The 24,232-nt window shown below is 37.8% G+C and overlaps 1 protein-coding gene across 5 annotated transcripts; it reads right to left on the bottom strand.

Annotated features, from left to right (window-relative positions):
- Positions 1-875: 875 nt before the first annotated feature.
- Positions 876-23,728, bottom strand: nr1h3 (nuclear receptor subfamily 1, group H, member 3). Of its 5 annotated transcripts, none has more exons than XM_053676735.1 (11): positions 23,642-23,728; positions 15,971-16,218; positions 13,796-13,869; positions 12,267-12,449; positions 8,390-8,656; positions 7,786-7,991; positions 7,122-7,301; positions 6,777-6,879; positions 5,210-5,383; positions 4,612-4,706; positions 876-4,037 (listed from the first exon to the last, which is right to left on the bottom strand). In XM_053676735.1, the coding sequence occupies exons 3-11, from the start codon at positions 13,839-13,841 to the stop codon at positions 3,891-3,893; spliced, it is 1,401 nt and encodes a 466-aa protein (XP_053532710.1). In that variant the 5' UTR covers positions 13,842-13,869; positions 15,971-16,218; positions 23,642-23,728; the 3' UTR covers positions 876-3,890. The 5 variants fall into 5 exon arrangements, with proteins under 5 accessions (XP_053532710.1, XP_047007562.1, XP_053532711.1 ...); XM_047151606.1 differs by having other exon boundaries at positions 5,210-5,323; XM_053676736.1 differs by having other exon boundaries at positions 15,971-16,213.
- Between the last annotated feature and the right edge of the window lie 504 nt (positions 23,729-24,232).

Genomic DNA, 24,232 nt, shown 5'->3' with positions numbered 1-24,232 from the left:
ACTAGTTCCGCATTAGGAGCTAACCGAGTGGACTGTACCATTCATACTGGGGGGACGACACAGACGGTTTTGTGATAAGCTTGGAGTTGAAGCCGTGACACATTTTTTGCCTAACTTGAAATTGATTCGTCATCTTGACTGACGTAAATATGCTTTATAAGAACGTACAATGGAAAAAACAAAAGGGTGTACATTTTTGTTACACCCACAGCTGGTACACTGGTATGTCCAGTATTTGCATTACGTATAATTAAGTCTACTTTTTAATTCAATGACAGGTAGTATTAGTGTGAATACCTCTTTATGTGTGTGCAAATGTTTTAGGCACATGCAAATAAATACTGTAGAGCAAAGATGCCTTCAAAATAATGAAATGACATGTTTCTACATTTAAAAAATATATATCATAAAGAGTAGTAAACATTAGTAAATGAAAAATGAAGTTGTGAATATTTGGTGTGAGAAAATAAAAATAGTAGTCTCCAGTACAATTAGTGCAGTTTTATAAGGAAATGAGCTGTAAGTTTTATTGAGCGTCCTGCAGAACCAGACACGGTTCCTCTGGAGACTTTGACTGTCGCTCTTGCGTCTTATTTTTGCAGCAAAACCAAGTAGCCTTCGATGTGTTTTTTTTTTTTTTTTTGTCTGAAAAGTATCTCTTACGTAATACGCTGCTTTCTTTACTGACATACAAACATTTTACTGTAACATTTAATTTCGTGCTAGAAAACTAATGTTTGGGAATCTAGGCCTGTTTTACCCCACAAAATGGAAAAATGTTTTCAACTCAGACTTTCAGTGAATTTATTTACAAGATAAACTTCTATTAAAAACTGAAAACTGCAGAAGAATAAAAAGACAAAGACAATAAGCAGTTCCATGTTTCAGGTCAATGTATTTCAGTATAAAGAATAGTTGAGGTGTTTAGTCATCTACATTTTCAACAAACAAATATAAGCAATACATACATACTCTGGCAGAACAATAAAATTTGTCAGCTTTTAAATTATGTGTATAAAGCATTTTATCCAAAGACTTAAGGCGTTAAAACATAAGTTTGCATTTATATGCCACCATTGTTTGATACCACACCACAGGAGGTCAGATGAATTAAGAGGAAAAGGTTCACCCACAAGGGCATATAAAATAAATTATCATTACAAATTAGATCTGAACTAATCGTGTTAAAAGCCAATACATTTAAAAATAGATTGAGAAAAGGCAAGTGTATACACACACACACACACACACACACACACACACACAAATTGTGGAAAAACAAATGAATGGTGTAATGATCGTGCATTCTCTAAGGCTAAGAAACTCGACACCATAGTTGTGTTATGAGATCAACATATCATACAAAAGCCAATAAACAATTCAGAAGATTTGATCACATTATAGTACACACAAATTTATTCAAATCTGATTTCAAAGAATGCTATTTTTAGATGCCAGACACAGTCAGTTATATTTGCACTATCCTTGTAAAAATCTCAATGATTTATTTGCATTGTTACCTTTCTAATCTTTTCAGACAGTGCTTAGGAAGAAGTAATTTTATTAAATAAATTTACAATTAAATGTATTTATTATAGTGTATGCTAAGAAGAGAAGCATGAGAGTCCAAGGGGGAATCAGTCCTTGAAACCACATTTTCAACTGTAGTAAGAACCAGTAAGAATCAATACAACTGCCAATTTAGGTTTACTCCTATGACGAGTTCTGAATAAAACAGTACAGGGTTTTTAATCTGGGGAAGTTACTTTGTCACTAAGGCCAAAGCATAAATAATAGCTAGAGATAAATTATATAACGCAAAGTCCCCATTTACGTTTCAACATTTTATTCGTCTAGAATAATAGGATTATATCCAGATGGAGATTATCCACATAAAAAAAAGAGCAAAAGTGTGAATGCAACAGGAGGCATTTATATAATATTTTATAAGTGATCTGAACAATCAGAATTAAATACGATCACTCGTATGAAATCATAAAAAGGTGCACTGAAAGTTGATGTTTGAAGGAGCCACTGCGCATATTATAATATTAATTTGCATATTAACAACTGTCCAATCTCTCTGACCGGAGACGCATTTGACGTGTATATGCACGTGGGTTAAAAATCTTTAAAATCCGGATATTATCCAGATCCAATTGCACAAAACGACCAGGTGTGAATGGGTTCGAATAAGAATCTTAGATAATAACTTGGAAATGTTTCTTTTTTTTTTTTTTTCAGAGAATAGCATTGGATTTTGTCAAAGCTCAAATTCTTCACACTATAAGAGGCTCTTCATAACTCCAATACTTATTAGAGCTACAATCGCACAAGAGCTACTTTCCTCAATATTACAGGTACATATTGCTATGGAAATCCACTTCATCTGACTAACTGGATACAGAGTAGGCTATTCCCTACCAAGCTGCAAAGCAAAACAATGAGGTTACTACAAATAAGCTGATTTAAGTGAAAAATCCAGCCAGAATGAGATCAAGTGGGTGATGCAACATGACCCTGTAGCAGTTTTAATTGGTGTGGCAGTGGTCAACAGATGAGAATGCTTCCAGAGCATGGCTTCAGACAAAGAAGTAGTACTGATCATGAAAAACCAATGTATATTTAACTCCTAGTTCAGAAGACACATTAATTACATTGTACTGTTCTTTTGCTTTTTGCACCGTTAGGCCATGGAACTACTGCCAGGAAGGGCACAAGGACACGACATTAAGGGTTTCACTGTATAATAAACTATTACTAGCAGTTACTAAATGACAATGATTGAAATAAAACAAAGTTATAAACCCATACCTATGTTCAATGTTATATATTTTACACATGAAATTTCTCAACCCACCTTTACAGTAGTTTTTGTAAGCAGCATACTGGTTTATGTTGACAGGTCTACTGACGCCTGCCAATCCCTGTAAGTAATGTGCTGGATTTTTTATTTTTAAATGAAGCAGAGCTTGCATTGTGTTCACCATCACCATCCCATTGCTTCTAGACAGTGTACCCAAGATTGTACGTAGCCTTAACATAGCCATGCCCACTCCTTCTGGAAATTAATAAAGGAATAGCAAAACGTAGGACTTCATCAAGCCTACAGAGAAGCTTTGTTTCATTCTCCACCACTCAATCAGTTCTGACACATTAGTTCTATGAAAATTTCCATAATGCCTCTTTCATGTTACACAAACTATAAATTCCTTATACATAGCTGTCAGACTATGTGACTGATGCAGATATCCCACTTTATTCCTGTACTGTCCCTGAAGAGGCTTGAAAACAAGCTCATATCAAAGCAAAAACGGTGATGTACGAGAAAGCGAGAAAACTGTTTCTCAAATTATCCTCAAACAGGTCATTTGTAGGAGCACTGCTCCATGACCATGCGTGAAATGACAGGTTTTTGGCCCCAAAGTGGAGGGAGAAATGATGCCCATACGGTATAGAGCCAAACCTTCTGCTAGCTAGCTAATTCACTGCATTCACCTGCTTCTCGAAGGCATCCCTCTGGATTTGAGCTCAAATGGGCTGCAAGTTTTCCCAGTGGAATACGTATTGTAAAAAGAAGTATAATCAACCACCTTAAATGTACAGTCATTCATTCCAATAAGCAAGAATCTGGATCCAAAATGTTTATAGTCAGTCGCTAAACATTTCTGGACGGTCTAGACAGTCTACAGAGTACTGATTCTGAGAAGGCCGACCACAAACCACTGTATCCTGCACAGGAGCGTACAATCATAAGTCCAGAGGAAGATAAAAACAAGCTCCTCAAGGCCAGGGCAGTTAGTGGGCCTGAAGGACAGCATGATCCTTCACCCTTCAGCCATAAAAGCCTGCACGTCTATGTCCTTGGGGCTGGCCATTTATAGTTATTTTCATTCATGGACATCCCAGATTTCAGACAGAAGAGGGGGAAGTTTCTTGTCCTGTAGTCGCAGAGCGAAGACCTGCTCAGAGTGAACACTACTCAGGGTGCGCAGGCTGACCAGCTTCATCAGCATACGTGGGAACATCAGGTGATCCTGAATGTAGATTGGACACATGGCATGGTCATTCAGACAGCATTTCATGACACAAAAACATTGTCGTGTTGAAGGGAGAACTTGCCAAATAGTGAGAAAACTTCTTTTGGTTGAAGTGGTGACATCAGTCAGTTTGTCTGAGATTCAGGATGTTCCATTCATTTTAATCAGATCCGAAGTAACTAGTAACTTGCTACTCGAGTAGTCTTCTCATTGGACACTATTACTCTTACTCAAGTAATTATTAACATTATTACTTTTACTGTAATTATTTTTATAAGTAGTTTTACTTGTACTTGAGTAAAATTTTTGGCTACTCCACCCACCTCTTACTACTATACTACAACTGCATGTAGTTTGTGTAGTTAGCTAAAAAAAAAAATAATGTAACCAAGCTCTGAACCCAATGATTAAAACAGCTTACCCACCACTGATAAATACAGAGGGAGATGGATCTAAATGAAGAATAACCACTTGCTTTTGCATTTTACAATTGTAAATTGTACCAATTTACATCCAATTTTATAGCGAAATCTTTCTTTGCTTGGATCCCTTCTATTCTATCATGACTTACATTTGGTCTCTTGATCCTGATGTACGAATGCAGAGCATCCACATACGGCTGTTGGAGCTTCTCCACCAAATCATGATCCTGCACGTTGGGTCGGTCTAAGGACAGACAGACACAGAGGAAAAAAAAAAAACAGGAACGGGAATGACTGACACTATAATGTCATATAGTATTTCGTTTATAGAGTGCAGAAGTGCCTTAGAGGAAGGTCACCCAGGCTCATAAAAATATCCTGCAGTATGTCACTAGGACGTCAATCCGCCTCAAGCAAGCACTAAAGACGGCTTTGGGATAATTCACCACCATCCATAAACCACCACTGAAGGAAAAAAAAATACAGCAAATAATACAGTGCTGCATTACAGTAAAGAAGAATTGTTTGTCACTTTCCTGCTGGCATCCTCAGCTAAAATTGATTATTCATCTTCACTCCCACTGTGTCAGCTTAGTTTAATGAAGTGTAGTGTCAGTGTACGACACCCACAGGCATGCTATTATAATCAGTTTTTAAAAACATTTAAAAACAAAAAACATTAAATCCATAGTACCACTGTTCTCTAATTTGTTGTATAAGTGTCCTGCATGTGTGCAATAGACTGACCTGCTGAAAAGATGTTTATAGCGATAAGCAGCGCATACTCTGCCTCATCCAGGTGCAAGTCATTCATGCCCTTTGAGAACTCAAAGATGGGGTTAATGAACTCGATCTGCAGCCCTGCAGAGAAGCCAGGTGGATGAGAGGTCATTTTAGGATGTGGGCAGGTTGTAAACTGCTCTAACAGAATGAAAAGCAATAACGTTTTCAGTTTTTAATGCAGTTTGGGCATGTGTGTGGACATTGGGACTTTGGACATTGAGAACGTGATTTGACTAGAGTATGCTCACACACCATGTTAATGTTAAAGAAATCGTGCTAACCAAGGTGTACTGAGAAGTACTTCCATCCATTGCATTCAGACATCCATCGACTACAACTGTCTACAACTATACATTCTGTAATGGAAGCGAGGAGGACGAGGAGGTGCCATTCATCTGTATTTGCAATTAAAGTATCTTAGTACCCCTTATTAGTCAATACAATACAAGTAAAATGTCTGCATCCCAAATTCCAATAACTATACTATATAGAATGGCAAATAGTATACCTCCCAGTAGTATTAGGACCTATATAGTAGAGATTGTGTAAAGAGTAGAGATTTTTTTAGAACCCAGTATTACTTAAAAAATTACTAATATGTCAAATCCATACTACTATATTATATTATATACCAGTCCTTCCAGGATTTTGCAATTTTACAAATCACAGAACTTAACGCAAAATCAAGAAAACTCTGCAGTATTCGAAGGAGCTTGCACTTTTTCAGATTACCACAGATTTTCTACAGATTTTGGCCAAGACGCACCATTTGACGTCATCGCAACGCACATTCAGCCAAAGCCCCTTTCGATTCACGTGTTGAACATGAGTACAGCTAAAAAGTTTAATTTACCATTTACCATACCAAATATCACTCTGAAAGAAACAAAACAATTTGGGGCAATTGCAATTTCACTAATTCAAGTAGTTTTCTCTGTTTAAAAAAAAAACAAAAAACCTCAAAATTGCAAATTGCATCAAATCCTGTATGGACTGATATACTATGGCAGATTAGTACACCACTTACTAATATCAGTATCTAAATATAGTAGGGATTTTATTTTGATATACTCTTCTTCAATACCCAATAATACATAAAATATCTATGTCCCAAATTCATACTATACTGTCTGGCAAATAAGTACACCACTTACAATCTTTGCTATATATCAGAACCTACAGTATACATATACATATATACATATATATTATATATATATAATTTTCACATATTATTTAGTGCAGTAGTATGCATATAGGATTGTTGCCAAACAAACTAGCCTTTTTTATACTACTATAAAAGTACCATTTTTATACCACTGTGCATCTTATAGCTGTCATAGAGCCAATTAGCATAAATTGAAAAGCAAAACCCTTTGCTCTGTCTTAAATGTCATTCAGTTGATTTCATCAGCGCTAAGGTTCTACAGTGAAACAGGTGACAGCCAGCATGGTGAGTCAGGTGTCAGGGCCCTAGCACCTAAAAGTAGGATCAAGCCAACTGATATAAATTATTTATGTGCATTCACACCTGCTTTGGCAAAGTCATCCTTGTTGTAGCTGAAGTCTGGCGTGAGGAAAGTGATGCTCTCGATCGCTGGATTGTAGCGGCGAGACGTCTCTAGCAGCATGATCTACAGTGCAAAAAATGTAGGCTTGAAACTGTAACAAGGAGTGACTGAGAACAGTGTGGTAACCCTTCGTTACCACTAGGGGGCAGAAGGCGCTCAGTTAAAAAGCCACACAATATTTAGAAACTGGCACAGCAGAGACAGACCCAACAACGGTACATTAGTCCACCTGTGCATGTTTGCATTACGTGGAACACTGAAATATGATTACAAAACCATTCAAAGAGACTCGAAGGCAGACTGACCTCAATGGTGGAGGTCTTGAGCAGGGCAATCTGGTCCTCACGGGTGAGCTCCAGGAAACCAGGCAGCTGTTTAGCAAAGTCCACGATCTCCTGCACCGACATGATTGCCAGCTCGGTGAAATGAGCAAAGCGCTGCTGCCGCACTTCCCGGTTCATGGGGTCCTGACTCTGCGGCCATGGCTGAAAGGGAGGACAGGGAAGGGAAGGGGGTCAAAAAAAAGAAGTAATTAAGTAGTAATAAGTATTAACTAGTAACATTTGAATGAAGCAAACTGGAATAGAGCCACCAAAGTGATGAAATGTAATGTGTAAAAAATTCTGAGGTTTGCAAATTTCGGAGCGGAAAAAGAATCAGTCATCTGAAAGGACCATCAGTGGTGCAGTGAATACGCACTGCTGCAATAAAGGGGATTTCTAACTAACAAGCAGACCTTTACACAAATCACAGCCAGAGGTGACTGACGCAATGTGAAACAGTAAAGGAAAAGTTCAGACAAAAAACAAAAACAAAAAAAAACCACAGACTTTCCATACTGCCATACTAGATTAGCTTCTTTATTTGGCTGAACATTTTCTTTAGGTGCATATTTTAGTGGTCCTACAGATCTGCTTTGTATAATAGACCGAATATGTGGATACAGTATGAAAGACTGGGTTTGCTTACAGTGACTTTGCGCCGGTCGATGAAGGAGCGTTTGTTGCACTGTTTCTGCATGGCGACTAACTTCTCGATCATTTCCTGCTGTTCTGGAGCCAAAGGGAGAACGTCAGCCGCTGGGCTCGGTGCAGCCACGGCTGAGCTACGAGCTGTCTCTTCCTCGTTCTGCTTCTTCATTTTCTTCAACCGAATCTGCTCCTCCGAAAGCACACCTGGTAAAATAAATAAATAAATAAATAAAAATAAACATGGAAAAGGATATCTAAACATTAGTATATTAGTCTGAGTGAGTGTGTGTAATAGAGCAGGTGTTTAAACTAGTCTTGGGGTTAAAGGTGACGTTTGTAAATGTTATAAACATCATTTCTAAGACATCTTAGAAAGAAATTGATCTAAGAGTTGCCAGGCCATATATCTATACTTTTAGATTTAATAATTTATTAATAATTTATTATTAATAATTATATTTTGGCTTTCCCTAACATTTTCTCACACAATAAAAGGGGGTCAATTTTCTGCTTGAAGAAAAGAAAAAAAAAAAACACATGCTGCATCTCTTTGCTAACTCCTTATTTCAGTTTCATTCAAGAAAAGAAGAGAAGCCACTCACACTGCTCAAGCATGCCCGCCTCCCGACACTTGCGCAGCCGACACTGCTGACACTTTCGGCGCATGTACATGTCCATCTCACAGCGGCCCGAGTTCTTGCAGATGTACTGCGCTCCTTTGATCACGCTGCGCCTGAAGAAGCCCTTACAGCCCTCACAGCTCAGTACATTGTAGTGGAAACCAGAGGCCTTGTCTCCACACACACTACACACCTCGTTCCCCAGCATCTTGGGAGCTGGACCCTTCTTCCTCTTCACTGGCTGCCCCTCTGTACACAGACACACATACACACACAAAAAGCAGATGCTCATTAACACAGGTGTGTATATATAAATTACCAGTCAAAAGTGTGGAGACACTCGACTGAAATGTTTTTCATGATGTTAAAAATCTTTTGCTCTGAAGGTGTGAGATTAAACGTTTGAAATCAGTGTTGTAGACAAAAATATACTTGTGCCGACATATTAATTTCTTTCATTAGAAAACTAACATTTTATTTACAAAAATATATTTCTTTAAACGGATGACTTGGAGGGAAATATTCTGAAAAGCAGCCAGTAAGTGTACGGCGTAGGTGTGAACTCCTTTAATACTGTTTAAAAAGCATCTCAGGGAAATTCCTCAAGAAATCGGTTGAGAAAATGCCCAGAAAATATTTCTGGAAATTCTAGGCAAAAAGGGCGTCTACCTTGAAGATGCAAAAAAATAAAAAATTTAATTATTTTGGATTTTTTTATCACAACATAATTCCCATAGTTCCACTTGTGTTATTCCAGAGATTTGGCTACTTTATTATTATTATTCTAAAATGTGGGAAAAAATAAAAATAAAGAATGAGTGTGTCTAAATTTTTGACCGGTAGAGTGTGTGTGTGTGTGTATATATATATATATATATATATATATATATATATATATATATATATATATATATATATATATATATATATATATATATATATATATATGTGTGAGTGTATATATTACATATTTATATATTTTATATATATATATATATATATATATATATATATATATATATATATATATATATATATATATATATATATATATATATAGATATAGATATATAGATAGATAGATAGATAGATAGATATAGATATATAGAAGCAGTGCTTTGCTGGGGCCAGTGGTTTGTGGGGAATGTTTCTATGTCATTGTTTCTTTACTCAGTAGTGCAGTTATTTGAATACATCCTGTGGTCTAACCGCACTATGCTTGACTAAACGTTTCATATGTTTGTTCTGTCAGTCAATATTAAACTTGGGTTTTCACAACTGATTTAAAGGAGAATAAGGAAAAAGCAACTGAAAAGAAAGCAATACATTTAATACAAGACATATGCAGTGGTAGCTCAGTGGTTATGACATTGGCCTACTGAATGAAAATGAATTTGAATTCATAATAGGAAGGTCAAGAATTCAAATCCCTGCACCTCCAAGCTGCTACTGCTGGGCCCTTCAGCAAGGCACTTAACCCTCAACTGCTCAGTTGTACAAATAAGTAAGTCACTCTGGATAAGGGCATCTGTTAAATGCCATAAATGTAAATGTAAATGTATTGTTACTTACCGGTCTAGGTCGGGCCGCAACGTACAATGAAATAACGGGTTGGTGAGACCAGGATTGCGTTTGCTTCGTATTTATTCTCACCTTTTTTTTTTTTTAACTGGGTTAAATTTCAGAAGCCGACCAGGCCAAAATAATAAAGAAAATTCCCCTCTAACTATACAAAAAGGAACTAATTAACCTAAAAAGAAAAAAGAAAGAAAACAAAAATACACTTCCTTCCCTCACTCCCTAGCTAACCCACAACCAAGAGAAAACGAATAAATGGCGCCGACTTCCATGATGAACAGTGTACTATTTACAAAGGTGACTATTAGTGTGCGTAATTTACAGGAAATATACATATGCGTATATATACACAGACATGGAGCACTCGAAACTTAAAGGGGCAGAGCACAGACAGAGTCAAGAACAGGCAGAAGCTCATACACAGGAGGAATCAACACATGTAAAGAAATATCAGCAGTACAATGCAACAACAATGATCTGCCCCGGGGATGGAGACCGAACGTAGTCGAGACTTAACTACACGTCCGAAATGTATAGACAGCCAATCCCAAAGCACAAGGCAGGAGCAGGCATGTACGAGTTATGATCAGCCAATGGCAACGTGACGCATTGTGGTGGACTGGACCACCACAAGGAGGAGGATGAGGAGACAAAACACACCTTTCCCACACATAGCAAGGACTGTCTCATAGGGAAAGTGAAAGAGCCGATCACCCAGGCCCACCCGCCCTCAGAGGGGTCCTGTAATGACTACACATCAGCTAAAATTATAGCGAGTGATGTCGAGATAAAATCAGCAAGCTGCAAAAATAGTGCAAAACAGCTACCGGAATCTAACGAGAAACTTTTTTTTTTTTTTGTAATTGTAGATCAATCATTTACTCAGAGTGTTACTCAGAGTGCGATTCTTTGGCTTTAGCTGCTGTGCTGTATCTGAAATATATTTTATTCAACCATTTTCAGGCTTTAACAGCTTCATACTACAAAATTTTACAAAACTACTCCGGGAGATACACGTCCCATTCGGAATCCTTGATCCTAATCATCACTACAACTATTCACTCTAATAATAGCCTATACTAGCATATTTCTTCACTTTTTTTTAATTAAAAATGGCATTTTTTTCTACATTTTTTTAATTAAAAATGGCATGCAATTACAATTTTAGCTCTGAACCAGCGCAAGCTGCATCTTTTTCCATAGCAACAGCAGATACCCCAAGATCATTTTCCACTAAAGCTTGCATTATAGATGGGCATCTGTACTTAGTCTGTGTGTGTAATTTCAATTTGCCATGTGGCCACTGTTTACACCGCTAAAACCGAGAGGAATATCTGGCACAGCTGGGGGCTCCATGTGTCCATTCCATGTGTTCAATAGAACAAAATCGTCACTTCTGGAGAAAGTTGCACAAAGTACCAATACAAATGGAACGTGTAAGTCAAGTAAGTGGAAGCCACTGTGGCTCTTTTTTCCGATATAATAAATGACTTGCACGTCAGAGTTCGCAGATGAAACGCTGTCACAAACCTCATGTTGTCTTGGGATCGGAGGCGGATGCCTGATATTTGGGAATCGCGTGAGACAGTTCTGGGAGGTAATCATACCAAATCAACCGGTTACACTGCACCGTTTTTACGTCTCTGAACCAATTATGCAATCACATGATTTGTTCAGGCAAAGCCACGTGACTTTTTTCAATGCGCGTCGAGGAATTTATTCAGTAAATGTGTGCCTCAATTGAGCACATGAGTTTTTATGCGCATTTTAGAGATTTTATTCGCATCTGGTGTTTCCATCCAGTGTTTTTTTATGCAATATCCCAAAATTTGCATAAAACTACATGGATGGAAACATAGCTTGTGAAGTTAAGTAATGCACTTATTATCTTAATATCTACATATCTATATATATCTCTCTCTTATATATATATATATATATATATATATATATATATATATATATATATATATATATATATAAAAATAACTATATACGTATATATTGATATATACACACATACACACCCCTACGCCCCACATACCACATGAAGTGGACCTCATGTACTTTGTGTGACCTTAGCACACTTCAGTTCGATTGACAGATCCACCTAATCCTACATCCCGCTAATGTCCCATATTTTCCTGTAAATTAGGATCTGAATGCCATTACTAAATGTATTCGACAACTGACCAGAGGAACAGTACTGAAGCCTTTACACGTCTTGTACATAGATAAATAATAATACAGAAATCCACCAACACCCTACATCCAAACATACCTCTTGCAGGTGTGTCTGCAGAGGGATCCAGTTTGATGTCGCTGGGGTCCATGTGCAGCGTCTCTCTCGGCTCTTTAGGAGAACTGGTGAATGAAACTGGTTGACTGGGAGAAGTGTGTAACTCATGTTTCACTTCTGCTGCTCTCACTGAGTCCTCCTCAGTGACACACCCCAGATTCGCCCCTACAGGAAAAACAGATAGATACACTTACACACGCACACTCGCACACTCACACACACACATACAGGATCCAAAAGTCTGAGACCACAGTGACCACAATCTGGATTTTCCACTTAAAACTGGAAACAAACAGAAGGTTTCAGAATTGTTTAATATTTCAAACAAAAAGTAAATGTTCAATATCTTGAATATTTAAAGCGCACCTATTTTGGTTTTTCAGATATTACCTTTCATATAGTGTGTTATAGAGCTGTTTGTGAATGTTTAAAGAATCCAAAGTGCACGACAAATGGAGTTATTGACTCCCAAAAGAAGGAACAGAGTCTGAACACCTGAAACGAGTTGTTAGTAATTCCAGACTTAGTTCCTGTACTAACCTACGTAATTTGGTAACAAAAAACCTGCCTCTGGTCTTCATCTGCTACTCGCAAACAACGTGTACTTTGACCCGCCCTCAAACACTACAGTTGGGGTTACGTCCTGAAAGAGTTAGGTTCATGTCTAGAAGACGTTGTTTTCTGCGTTTCTTGCATGGACTCCCAAAGACACTAGGAAAAACAGGTTATGCTGCAATTTAAATTATGAGCAAATTGTTTTTTTGACCTTGGATGCATGTAAATCTATTGTACGCCTTAAAATTAGGCATGTTGAAAAACCATAATAGGTGCACTTTAATATTCAAGTTTCAGCACTATTTCTAGGTCCCTATTTAAATATAAACATTTGTGATTTATGATATTGATCATGTTATGTGCTTTGTACAAAAGGTCAGATTTTCCTCATGTCTAATCTCCTCTACTGAAGCACACGCTCAGACGACACTCCGATGGATTTGATCTAAAATGGAGAGACACATTATGCCGGCCGACCAATACACATTGGCCGGCACTATATATGTTATATATATTTTTCTAAATATCTTTGGAAGATAAATTAGGAGTAAATAGACTAACATTGTCCAATTAACACAAGTTTCACAACTGGAACGGACAAACGACAAAGATTTGTATACCTTGGCCTGAATGAAAGAGCTTTCTGACAGCAAGCTCAGAGTTTCTGTCGTTACTTGGAGGTGATAAAGAATGATGAAAAACATCAATTACAATAAACAAGAAGCATGAATGGTGCTGCCTATCTCCTATGCTCCTCTGTGTATACATCCTACTGTAGCTTCATGCCTAGAATTAGAATCCATACTATAAGGCTCAACCCTAATGGTTTCTTAACAGTAACAACAGCTTATTTCTGGTAAGCAGGTAATATATTTAAGCCCTCCCATTTCATATATTTTTTCATTGCTTGGCTAGATGCATAAAAGCAATAATTATTTAAGGAAGATGAAACTTACCATGACCAACATCAGCAATATCAGTCGCAGAAAGGGTGGTCATCATGAGCTTGTCATAACGGCCAACGCTCCTCCTGAAAACCACACGAAATCCTGTTGGGGTTTTTTTTTGATGTAGCTTTAAACAAGTCTGTCTTTAATATTTCTTGTGCAAGTGTGACTTGGCCTATATATAATATTTAAACTAAAAGTTTAGACAAGTTACTTAACAAGCGAGTTAAAATTCGTGAAATTAGATGGCTGACGGATGATCTGATTTTGGACCAAAATCTTGAAATGTGAGCATTGCTACGATACATTTTGAAAAAAATAAAATAAATCAGCAATAGCCGTCATCCCTTTATAGCATCGGACTATTGTAAGAGAATCTTAATCATATAATCCGACGTAGGAAAATAACTGATATTGTACAGAGTGCCATGCAGTAAACGTACCCATTTTTACACTATGATACAAAGGTGAGGAGTTGAGATCAGCAGTCTTTGAATTCATAACATGACCAAAGACGGTCAACGACAAAGTTCTTGTAGTGTCCAAATTTTTTTTCATACATAAATATGGGATTTTTCAAATCTCATAACGTGACCTCCATTATGATGCTCACCTGAAAGCCACTATCCGTAAGAAGAAACTCACAGGACAGCTAGAAATACTGTAGTGGTAATGGCCGTATATAAAGTAAACAAGATAATGGACAGAAGAAACGTTCTTATTACCTCAAGCTCACTCTGAACAATGTTTGTGTTTATGCAAACCCCATTTTCTTCCCGAGCCATTTTCTGGATTGTGCTGATTCACAGGGCTGGGTGATATATCGATATAATATCGATATCATGATAACTGATTACGCGATACACTTTTCTGAGATATCGTTGGTATGGTGATGTATTTTTAAATAATTTTTAATAATTTAAATGGCATTGAATGGATGCCGTTGTTTTGATGTGATTTTTTATTTATTTATTTTTTAAACTTAATCTTCCTTGCCTTGTAGGCATTAAAGTATTGTCAAAGTCAGTTTAACGGTTCTTGTTCATATTACTACGGTTACAGACAGTTTGCTAGCTAGTTATATATCGTGATACGCATCATGTATTGTAGAAATGCTCTCAAGTATCATGATATGAGATTTTTGTCATATCGTCCAGCCCTACTGATTCGTGACATAAGCAAAACACAGTTATTTTCATTCACTGTGTCAAACTATCATTAGAGGATCTAAGTCGTATAATCTGACATGGAGAACATGTTATCGCACAGTCTGTTATAGAATCCGTCCCAGATTTTATTCGGCTCGTCACGTACAGCGTGACAAGGAAAAACTGGCTTAAGCCTCCTGTTATCACACACTGTAAAGCGGCTTTTACTGCCGACGATCGAATCGTCGCGAAATGTGTCCGCTATATAAAATCAGGGCTGCATTATTAGTCATGTTTTAATGATATATTTTAATAGTCTTAAATCTTTCATCTAGGCTTCCTCAGTTTAACATAGCTGCCTGATATGACTTTGCAGAAAAGAAAGATAATTGGTTATTGGTCATTGTTTATTCATCATGGTATATTAAACATCCTAAAACTTTGCAAATAATGGAACATGCAGACATTGTGTGCAGATTTGTTTTTGTAGCAGAGACTCAAGGCAACAGCTGTGCTCTTCACTAAACACCCAAGTAAGTTATCAAAAATAAGCAAACCCAAGATGACCAATAAGGTTCAATAAACATGAGTAACTTTTAATCAACACAAGGACCCATGTTGCTCTGTCATTCATTTTTTGGACCGTGGGAAAGTATGCAGATCTACACTGGAGTAAGCAAAATCACCCTATGTATTTAGACATGTCAGTGAGACAGCACATTTTCCACAAACCCAGAGTACCACCATTTCTGTGGGTAAAGGGGAAACGAAAGCTAGAAAGCAGTTTAGATCAATTGAGATTTGCTGAGTGGGAAAATTGCCATTTCTTTAAAGCGAACGGTACTGTAATTATGGGAAGCACATTGGAGAAGCTTCTAGAATACAATGAGCATGCTGATACACCTAATAAATAAACCCAATCTCTTTCTTCATTGGACATGAGATTAGGAGTAAAAGTGAAGGGTCTTAATGCAAAGTGCTGCAAAAAAAAAAAAAAAAAAAATAGAAATGACAAACTTGTACATGCGTTACATACCCCTGGTGTCACTCTCTGTTATTGCCTGTCCATGTTGTTCTGTGTGTCGCTAGCAGGTCATGATGTTTATCTTCTTAACCACTTTGGACACTGTCAGGACAAACTCCACTGCTGAGAAAGAAGAGACAGAGAGATAGAACAAAAAGGGAAAAGAGAAGAGGGAGATAGTTGTTCTTCTTTATTTCTTTTTTTTGGGTGGGGGGGTGGGGGGGCGTCAGGCAACCAAACAGAGCTTCAGGAGATCTTCTCTTGCGACAGAAAAAAACAGAGAGAGGGAATGAAAGTGAGAGGCAGGGAGGGAGAGAAGAGACCAAGAGGTTACTATCGGTCGTTTACATGGCTGTGAATCCCTATGGGTTCTGCTTCTTCCTCAATGAGTATGACAGCAAAGTACCTCAAACACACACACACACACACGCATGCACACACACGCACATACGTGCACCACACACGTCTAAACACAGGTTAACTATTTCACTATACAAGATTTTAATAAGATAACTGATATGTAACTGTGAGGTGACTGTAACTGATGGGGGGGAGCATCCTACAGCTTTAGGGTTACGCTCTACCAGTATTCTCTCTCTCTCTCTCTCTCTCTCTCTCTCTCTCTCTCTCTCTCACTACATGGGTTGTGACCGGGTGTTGAATCACACCTACTCAATCAGGTTAAAGTCCAGGTTATGTCACTGTCTGAAGCCACGCTGTAAAGCTATTCAATTCGGCAGATTTGGCAGACTAATAAATCGTATTAGTGTTATAGTTTAAACTGAAATTGATCTCAGAGATAAAATGCTACGAAACGTAAAATTAAGACGCATGAATAATTCGCCTATGTTTCCATGTCAGATATTGAACGATTTACTAGACACCCAAAATTGCTGTTTCGAAATAGGTTGAGGCACACAAAAGATGAACAAAAATCAATATGGATTAAAAAAAAATAAAAAATTCTTGCGATAAAAATCGAAACTGACCTAAACAACTAAACTAACCTCAAATAACCCCTCGACATCCTCCAAGTCCAACGTTCTGTACAACTTATCGCTGATGTGTTACCTTTGCCCAATAAACTAATCATCATCAAAAGGCAATACCTTGAATTACTTACTCAACAAGCCCTTCCTTGCACTCTTTAGTATACATATTAAGCGTACTTCATTACAAGAGTGAAAAGCATGCACCCATTTTATTGATACTGAAGACATTAAGACGACGGTAATCCTGAACTTGGATTGTTGCTTAGAAAAAGAAATCCTTTGTAGTTCATGTCTACGATTAAAACAGCAGTATCAACAGAAAATCACTCAACAGTGCACTTACTCAACTGCAAAACCAGAAGAAGATACAAGCTCATAATACACTTGCCTTGTAAGAGAGGGGGGAAAAAACAAAGTAATCAAATCCAAGTAATTTAGGAAGAACAGATTACCGCTCCCGTATCACTCAGAATGAGCAGAGGATTGTAATTTAGATCAGACAGACAGCAATATTTCTTTCAGCACCAAGAACCTGAAAATTATCCGGTTACATAAGAGGAGTCATTGACTACGTTTACATGGACAGCAGTAATCTAATTATGGACCTTATTCTGAATAAGACAATATTCTGTTTAAGGTGTTTACATGAGTTGATTTTAGAATATTCCTTACATGTTCCCGTTTTACGTTATAGAACATAGATGGATTAACGGCACACGTCATTATGTCACCGCGCCACGCCGTCCAATGTTCCCTACAGAATTTCACGTATCGCCATACAGTTGGTCTTCCTTATGGTACCGTATACAGTGTCCATTTTTAATTTCAAGGAAGCTTCAAGTGCAGTTAATAATTTGTAATGCTGTACGTGCAAATAGACGACTGCTTGAAGCCGTGGGCTGCGTCCCAAACCGCGTACTTACCTACTACATAGTAACCGAAATACATATATCGCGCCTACTATATAGTAGGTAAGTACGCGGTTTGGGACGCAGCCGTGCTCTCTTGTTTGCCGTTAAACGGATGAGCACTGGCGTGTGTGTACGTGTCCTGTCGCAAAATGCGGTGAGAACTCCCACACGACGTTAATCGTGTGATTAAGGTGTGTACATGTCTGTAACGCACTTCCATAATGTGACTAAAACAGGAATACTCCACTCGTCTTAATTCCATTTGTGTTTACTTCGAGTATGACTTTAATCGGATTAAGGTAATAAAAAATTGCTGTTTACATGGTAGTTTCTTAATCAGAATATCGTCTTAATCGTGTTAATATCGGATTATTGTTGTCCATGTAAACGTACTGACTGTTCTTCAGTTCATATGGGACTTCGCAGAGACGTTTTTGTGATTGTCGCGGCCAAAAATGCTTGATTTTGTGGCAGCTTTTTAAAAGATTTGCGATGCGACTTGAATTGGCGAAACTGCAACTGCACAAATTGTTTTGCACGGTCTTTTGCAGGGATGTTTGCTGGTAAATGAAACTTTTTAGCTGTACTCACACGTCATGTTCAACACACGTGAATAGAAGAGCACTTTGGCTGAACGTGTGAATTGCGAGCTCCCCCGAATATTGCGGCGTTTGCTCGATTTTGCATTGATTTCTGCGATCGATAAAAAAACCTGGAGGACCTGATTCTTCCTTTGAAAATATTACACTAAACAGACTTCAGATTCATAGATACATGATTATTTTCCATCAATTCCATCAAGCTAATTAGAGCAGGATCTACAGCTGTATTATAGTGTTTTTAAAGAGATGTGTAGTTGCAACATCACATGTGAAAGTAAAGAGCACCGTACTGTATGTTTTACTGTCCAAAGAATTACAATAAACAATATGTACAATTAAAAAAAAAAATATTGAATAGTCAGCACAAAATCTACAAGCATGGTTAAAATATAGGTGAAAGTTATTTTAACAGGATGTTTTAGGAAGTGGGCTCTTCCTATTCTCAACCCAGGAGCCTCAGTCATGAGAATAAAGAGGAAGGGTGGTTTATTATACACAATATTGCAGACAACATATGATTCAAAGCTAAATATATGTTGTTTTTTTTGCTGAATTGGACTTCATGAATTAGTGAATACTGTTGTTTCCCTTTGAATAGTAGTTTTACTGACCACTTGTTCCTATTTGGTTCCTACTTATGTATGTACAGTACTTTCCAGGTACCTATTATAGTAACTAGGCGTGTATCAGTATCTGTGGTTATGGGTGTAAAAGTAGTGAATTGAAAATCTTTTATACAATTCGTGGCAGATGAACTGACTGATCCAAATACTGTTTAACATATTAATTCATAACAAAATGTCAACGCTCTCTTGAACCCTGTGAACTACAAAACGTAAAAGCCATGTGTTAGTATGCGATTGCTAGAGAGTTGAAAGGGCTACAGTGGAGTTAAATGCAGGGTGAAGAACCTTTTCTGAGAGACAAGTTTGATACAAACAAGTGAAAATATTTCAGAAAGACTTCCAGGTTGAACTGAGCTAGTTTCCAGGTGATGTAACTTAACTTTTTTTTTTCTTCTTTTTTTCTCCTTTCATCATTCTTGTCCTCAACACAAACAAAGTTACACCCATATCTATATAATAATACGGGGTTAAATTCCCTTGATATATTTTGTGATCCAATCGATTATATTTAATGGCATGAATGTGTGTTTTGTTGATTGTCGTGACATGGCACAGAACAGAATCACAGAGAGAGCTGGTTCGGTTACTGAGAGGACGTTAGTATCGGATCAGTATCAGGGATCGCATCGAAAAAAGTGTGATCAGTAAATTCTTACTAAAATCTCAGAATTCTGATATTCAACTGGTTTCACATGCCACAACTCCTGAAACACACTGTGTAGTTAAATGACTTCTACTCAGAACATCCGGTCTTTAAAAAAAAGTGTGCTTTTCTGCCATTTTCCAACCACCAGTTTTTTCTTTTTTTTTTTTTTATTGAAAGAACCATACACACTCTGAACACTATTTGTTTTTTTAACTGAAGTACACAGCAGTTCATTCAGAGAACTAAATGTATATGTATATATGAACAAACTACAGCATACTTATATTATATATATATATATATATATATATATATATATATATATATATATATATATATATATATGTATATATATATATATATATATATATATATATATATATATATGTGTGTGTGTGTGTGTGTGTGTGTGTGTGTGTGTGTGTGTGTGTGTGTGTAAAAAAGTATTTGCCCCATCCTGATTTCTTCTGTTTTTGTGTATATCTCATACTAAATTGTTTCAGAAATTAAAACTAAATCTAAGATAAAACAAAGGCAACCTGAGTGAACACAAAATACAGTTTTTAAATGATATTGTTATTTATTGAAGCAAAAAAGTTATCCAATACCAACTGGGCCTGTGTGAAAATGTATTTGCCCCTGTAGTTACTAATTCCCCAAATCTATGGACTGTATTCATAATGGGGTTCAGCTGGACTAGACTCAACCAGGCCGGATTACTGCAAACCTTGTTCAGTCATATCAACACTTAAATACAACTTTTTCAACAGCATGGAGTTGGTTCAAAGGTCTTACAGAGTAACACAGTATGACAAAATTGAGAGAAATTCCAGAAACGATGAGTAAGAAGGTGATTAAAATACATCAGACTGGGAAGGGTTATTTCAAAATATCTGGAACCACAGTGAGAGCCATTATCTCCAAATGGAAAAACTCGGCCCAGTAGTGAACCTTCCCAGAAGTGGCCGACCTTCCAAAATAACTCCAAGAGCACAGCAACTACTCATCTAGCAAGTCACAAAAAAACCAAGGACAATCAATAAAGGACCTACAGGCCTCTCTTACATCAATAAAGGTCACTGTTCATCACTCCACTATCAGAAAGACACTGGACAAAAATGGCATCCATGGAAGAGTGGTGAGGTGAAAACCACTGCTAACCCAGAACAACATTAAGGCGTGTCTGAATTTTGCCAAAACACACCCTGATGATTCTCAATCCTTTTGGAAGAATGTTCTGTGGACTGATGAGTCAAAAGTGGAACTGTTTGGAAGACAGGGGTCCCATTATATCTGGCATAAACCAAACAGACAATTCCACAAAAAGAACATCATACCTACGGTCAAGCATGGTGGTGACAGTGTGATGGTGTGGGGATGCTTTGCTGCTTCAGGGTCTGGGCAGCTTGCAATAATTGAGGGAAACATGAATTCTGCTTTGTACCAGAAAATACTAAAGTAGAATGTCCGGTCTTCAGTCCATAAATTGAAACTCGAGCGCAACTGGATTATGCAGCAAGACTATAATCCAAAGCATAGGAGTAAATCCTAGTCCTAGAAGTAACTGAAAGACTGATCTCCAGATATTTTAAGCGTATGGTTACAGTTATTGCTGCTAAAGGTGGAACAATCAGATTTTACTTTTAAGGAGGCAATTAGTTTTTCACATTGGTGATTGGTGTTGGATAATTCCTTGCTTCAATAAAAAAAATAAAAAAACAACTGTATATTGTGTTTACTCAGGTTTCCCTTATTTTATGTTGTATTTCGTTAGAAAATCTAAAACTATTTACTATGAGATATACACAAAATCACCTACCCTAACTAAACATTTATATAAAGATTATATATTATACTTTATATATAAATATACAAATTTTTAGTTAGGGTAGGTGTGAGTGGCTGAACATCAGCTCCATACATAAAAGCAGCCATGTTTCTAACACATAATAAGGCTAACATAACAACTAAACTATATTCAATGCACAAACTGTTACCAAGAAAAAGGCAGAACTTTTTCAACACTGAGGCCTAAAGAAGCCAATTCAAATTCAAGCATTCAAGCCAGACTTAGTATGCAAGCGTTCTGGAGATACTGTCCATATCAGAGTGACAAATGTCTTATTCTGAAAAACTATATACATATATATCAGCCATAACATTAAAACCAGCTGCCCAAAATTGTGTAGGTTCCCTTTGTACCATTAAAACAGCTCGGACCTGTTAAGACATGGACTCCACAAGACCTCTGAAGGTGTGTTGTGGTATCTGGCACAAAAACGTTAGCAGCAGATCCTTTAAGTCCTGTACGTTGTGAGGTGGGGCTTTCATGGATCGGACTTGTTTGTCCAGCACATATCGCAGATACTCGATCGGATTGAGATCTGCGGAATTTGGAGGCCAAGTCAACACCTAGAGCTCTCTACCATGTTCCTCAAGCCATTCCTGAACAATTTTTACAGTGGAGCAGGGTGGATTATCGTGCTGAAAGACGCCACTGCCATTAGTGAATACCGTTGCCATGAAGTGGTGTACTTGGCCTGCAACAATGTTTAGGTAGGTGGAAAGTCTCAAAGTAACATCCACACGAATGCCAGGACCCAATGTTTCCCAGCAGAACACTGCCCAGAGCATCAGGAATGGTTTGAGGAACATGTCAAGGTGTTGACTTGGCCTTCAAATTCCCCAGATCTCAATCCAATCGAGCATCTGTGGGATGTGCTGGACAAACAAGTCTGATCCATGGAGGCCCCGCCTATCAACTTACAGGACTTAACAGATCTGCTGCTAACGTCTTGGTGCCAGATACCACAGCACACCTTCAGAGGTCTTGTGGCGTCCATGCCTCGACGGGTCCGAGCTGTTTAAGTGACACAAGGGAAATCTACACAATATGAGTCAGGAGGTTTTTAATTTTATGGCTGATCAGTGTATATTAAAGAGCACAAACTGCTACATAAAAAAAAAAGCTGAACTTTGTCCACACCAAGGCCTAAAGAAGACAATATACATACATACATACACACACACACACCTATGTACAACTACATGAACAGCTAATGAATATTTGTGCTAGTAAACAAAGCCACTAACAGGAGTGACATCTACCTATCTTCCAAAGAATACAGTCTTCTAATATAACACTAAAATACTGTAATGTTTTTAAAGTAAACGGACATCTTCCAACACATCTGGCTGCATCAAGACTTAGCTAACCACTTTTTAGCTTCACATCTGTCCGGCTAGTCACAGGACCATTACGGTTTAAATAGAAGTCCAACCTTGGAGTTATTAACCAAGTTAAACACAAGAAGACAAACAAAATGATAAAGAAATCATATAAAACACCTCACAAGCTAGCTTATGTTTCTAATCCATCTATATTAGAAACAGTCTGGTGGTTGTACTCGGCATGCTAACCAGCTCAAGAGCGTGTTATTCAAAACGTCAGTGTCCAGCACGCATACTTCTATACTGAATAGTACGTCATGGGTGCACGCGCAACCTGCAGGGGTGACAGAGGTGACGTACTATGTAGTACACTAGTATGCGAGAGTCAGTAGGAGAGCTGCGTCCATGTATACAACCGCGTTAAAGATGTCCAGGCAGTATGTAATTCAGTGCTTAACTAATAAACTGGATATAACGGAGCGTAAGGAATATGATAAGGAATCAAGTTTGTCTACCGGAACTGTCAAACCCTGATAGATAGTTAAAGCTAAAGCTAAAGCTAATGCTAAGCAATCCACGGACGCTGAACACGGATGTGTAGAGCTGTTAGCATGAAAACAGAGCAGGACACCTTTAACCAGCTTGATTATTCATCATATCATCAGCACATGTGCAGTAATCATGTAGAAACTGTCTAGTATGAGTGACTGTATGGTATAAACACTGGATGTTTACCTGGACTTTAAGAAGCACAAATCCACTGCGAACTTTCCCAACAACTGGGTGAAGAAGATTATCTCATGAGTGTTTCCTTTTTTTTTGTTTTGTTTCCAAAATAAAAGTCTCCTGTCAACATCTTCATCTACATAGGAAAAGACAGTACATTTTGATAATTGTTTGTTACGTTCCCAGTATATGTGATGTCATGTTCTGTTCTGCATTTTAAATTAAATGAATAACTTCCTATTTTTTTTGTATTTTCTTTTCATTCTGTTTATCTTGGGGTTGGGGAAGGGGGGGGGGGGGGGCATGGTGGCATGCATGGTAGGCTGATTGGCATCTCTAAATTGTAAATAGTCTGTAAATATGTGTCTGGCCCCCTGTCCAGGGAGTCCCCCACCTCGTGGCCAGAGTACCCCACCTCGTGGCCAGAGTCCCCCACCTTGTGGCCAGAGGCCCCCACCTCGCTTATCCTTCATTCAGGGTCACAGGGAAACCTCCCTATCCCAGGGAGCATCGGGCACAAGGCAGGGTACACCCTGGACAGGGTGCCAATCCATTGCAGGGCACACTCACATACACATTCACACACCCATTCATACACTA

The sequence above is a fragment of the Ictalurus punctatus genome, chromosome 27, assembly GCF_001660625.3.
Source record: "Ictalurus punctatus breed USDA103 chromosome 27, Coco_2.0, whole genome shotgun sequence".
Taxonomy (NCBI): Eukaryota; Metazoa; Chordata; class Actinopteri; order Siluriformes; family Ictaluridae; genus Ictalurus; species Ictalurus punctatus.
The sequence above is the reverse complement of the archived record's forward strand: the minus strand, read 5'-3'. Positions and strand labels throughout refer to the sequence as shown.

Bases quoted from the DNA above. Each gene is read 5' to 3' on its own strand.
- nr1h3 (XM_053676735.1), bottom strand. From the start codon at position 13,841: ATGATGACCACCCTTTCTGCGACTGATATTGCTGATGTTGGTCATG. The intron at 5,384-6,776 runs GTGTGAATGCAC...TCATTCTGTTAG, and splicing joins GGATGACTTTGCCAAAGCAG to AGCAGTTTACAACCTGCCCA. The intron at 4,038-4,611 runs GTAAGTCATGAT...ATCTACATTCAG, and splicing joins TCAGGATCAAGAGACCAAAT to GATCACCTGATGTTCCCACG.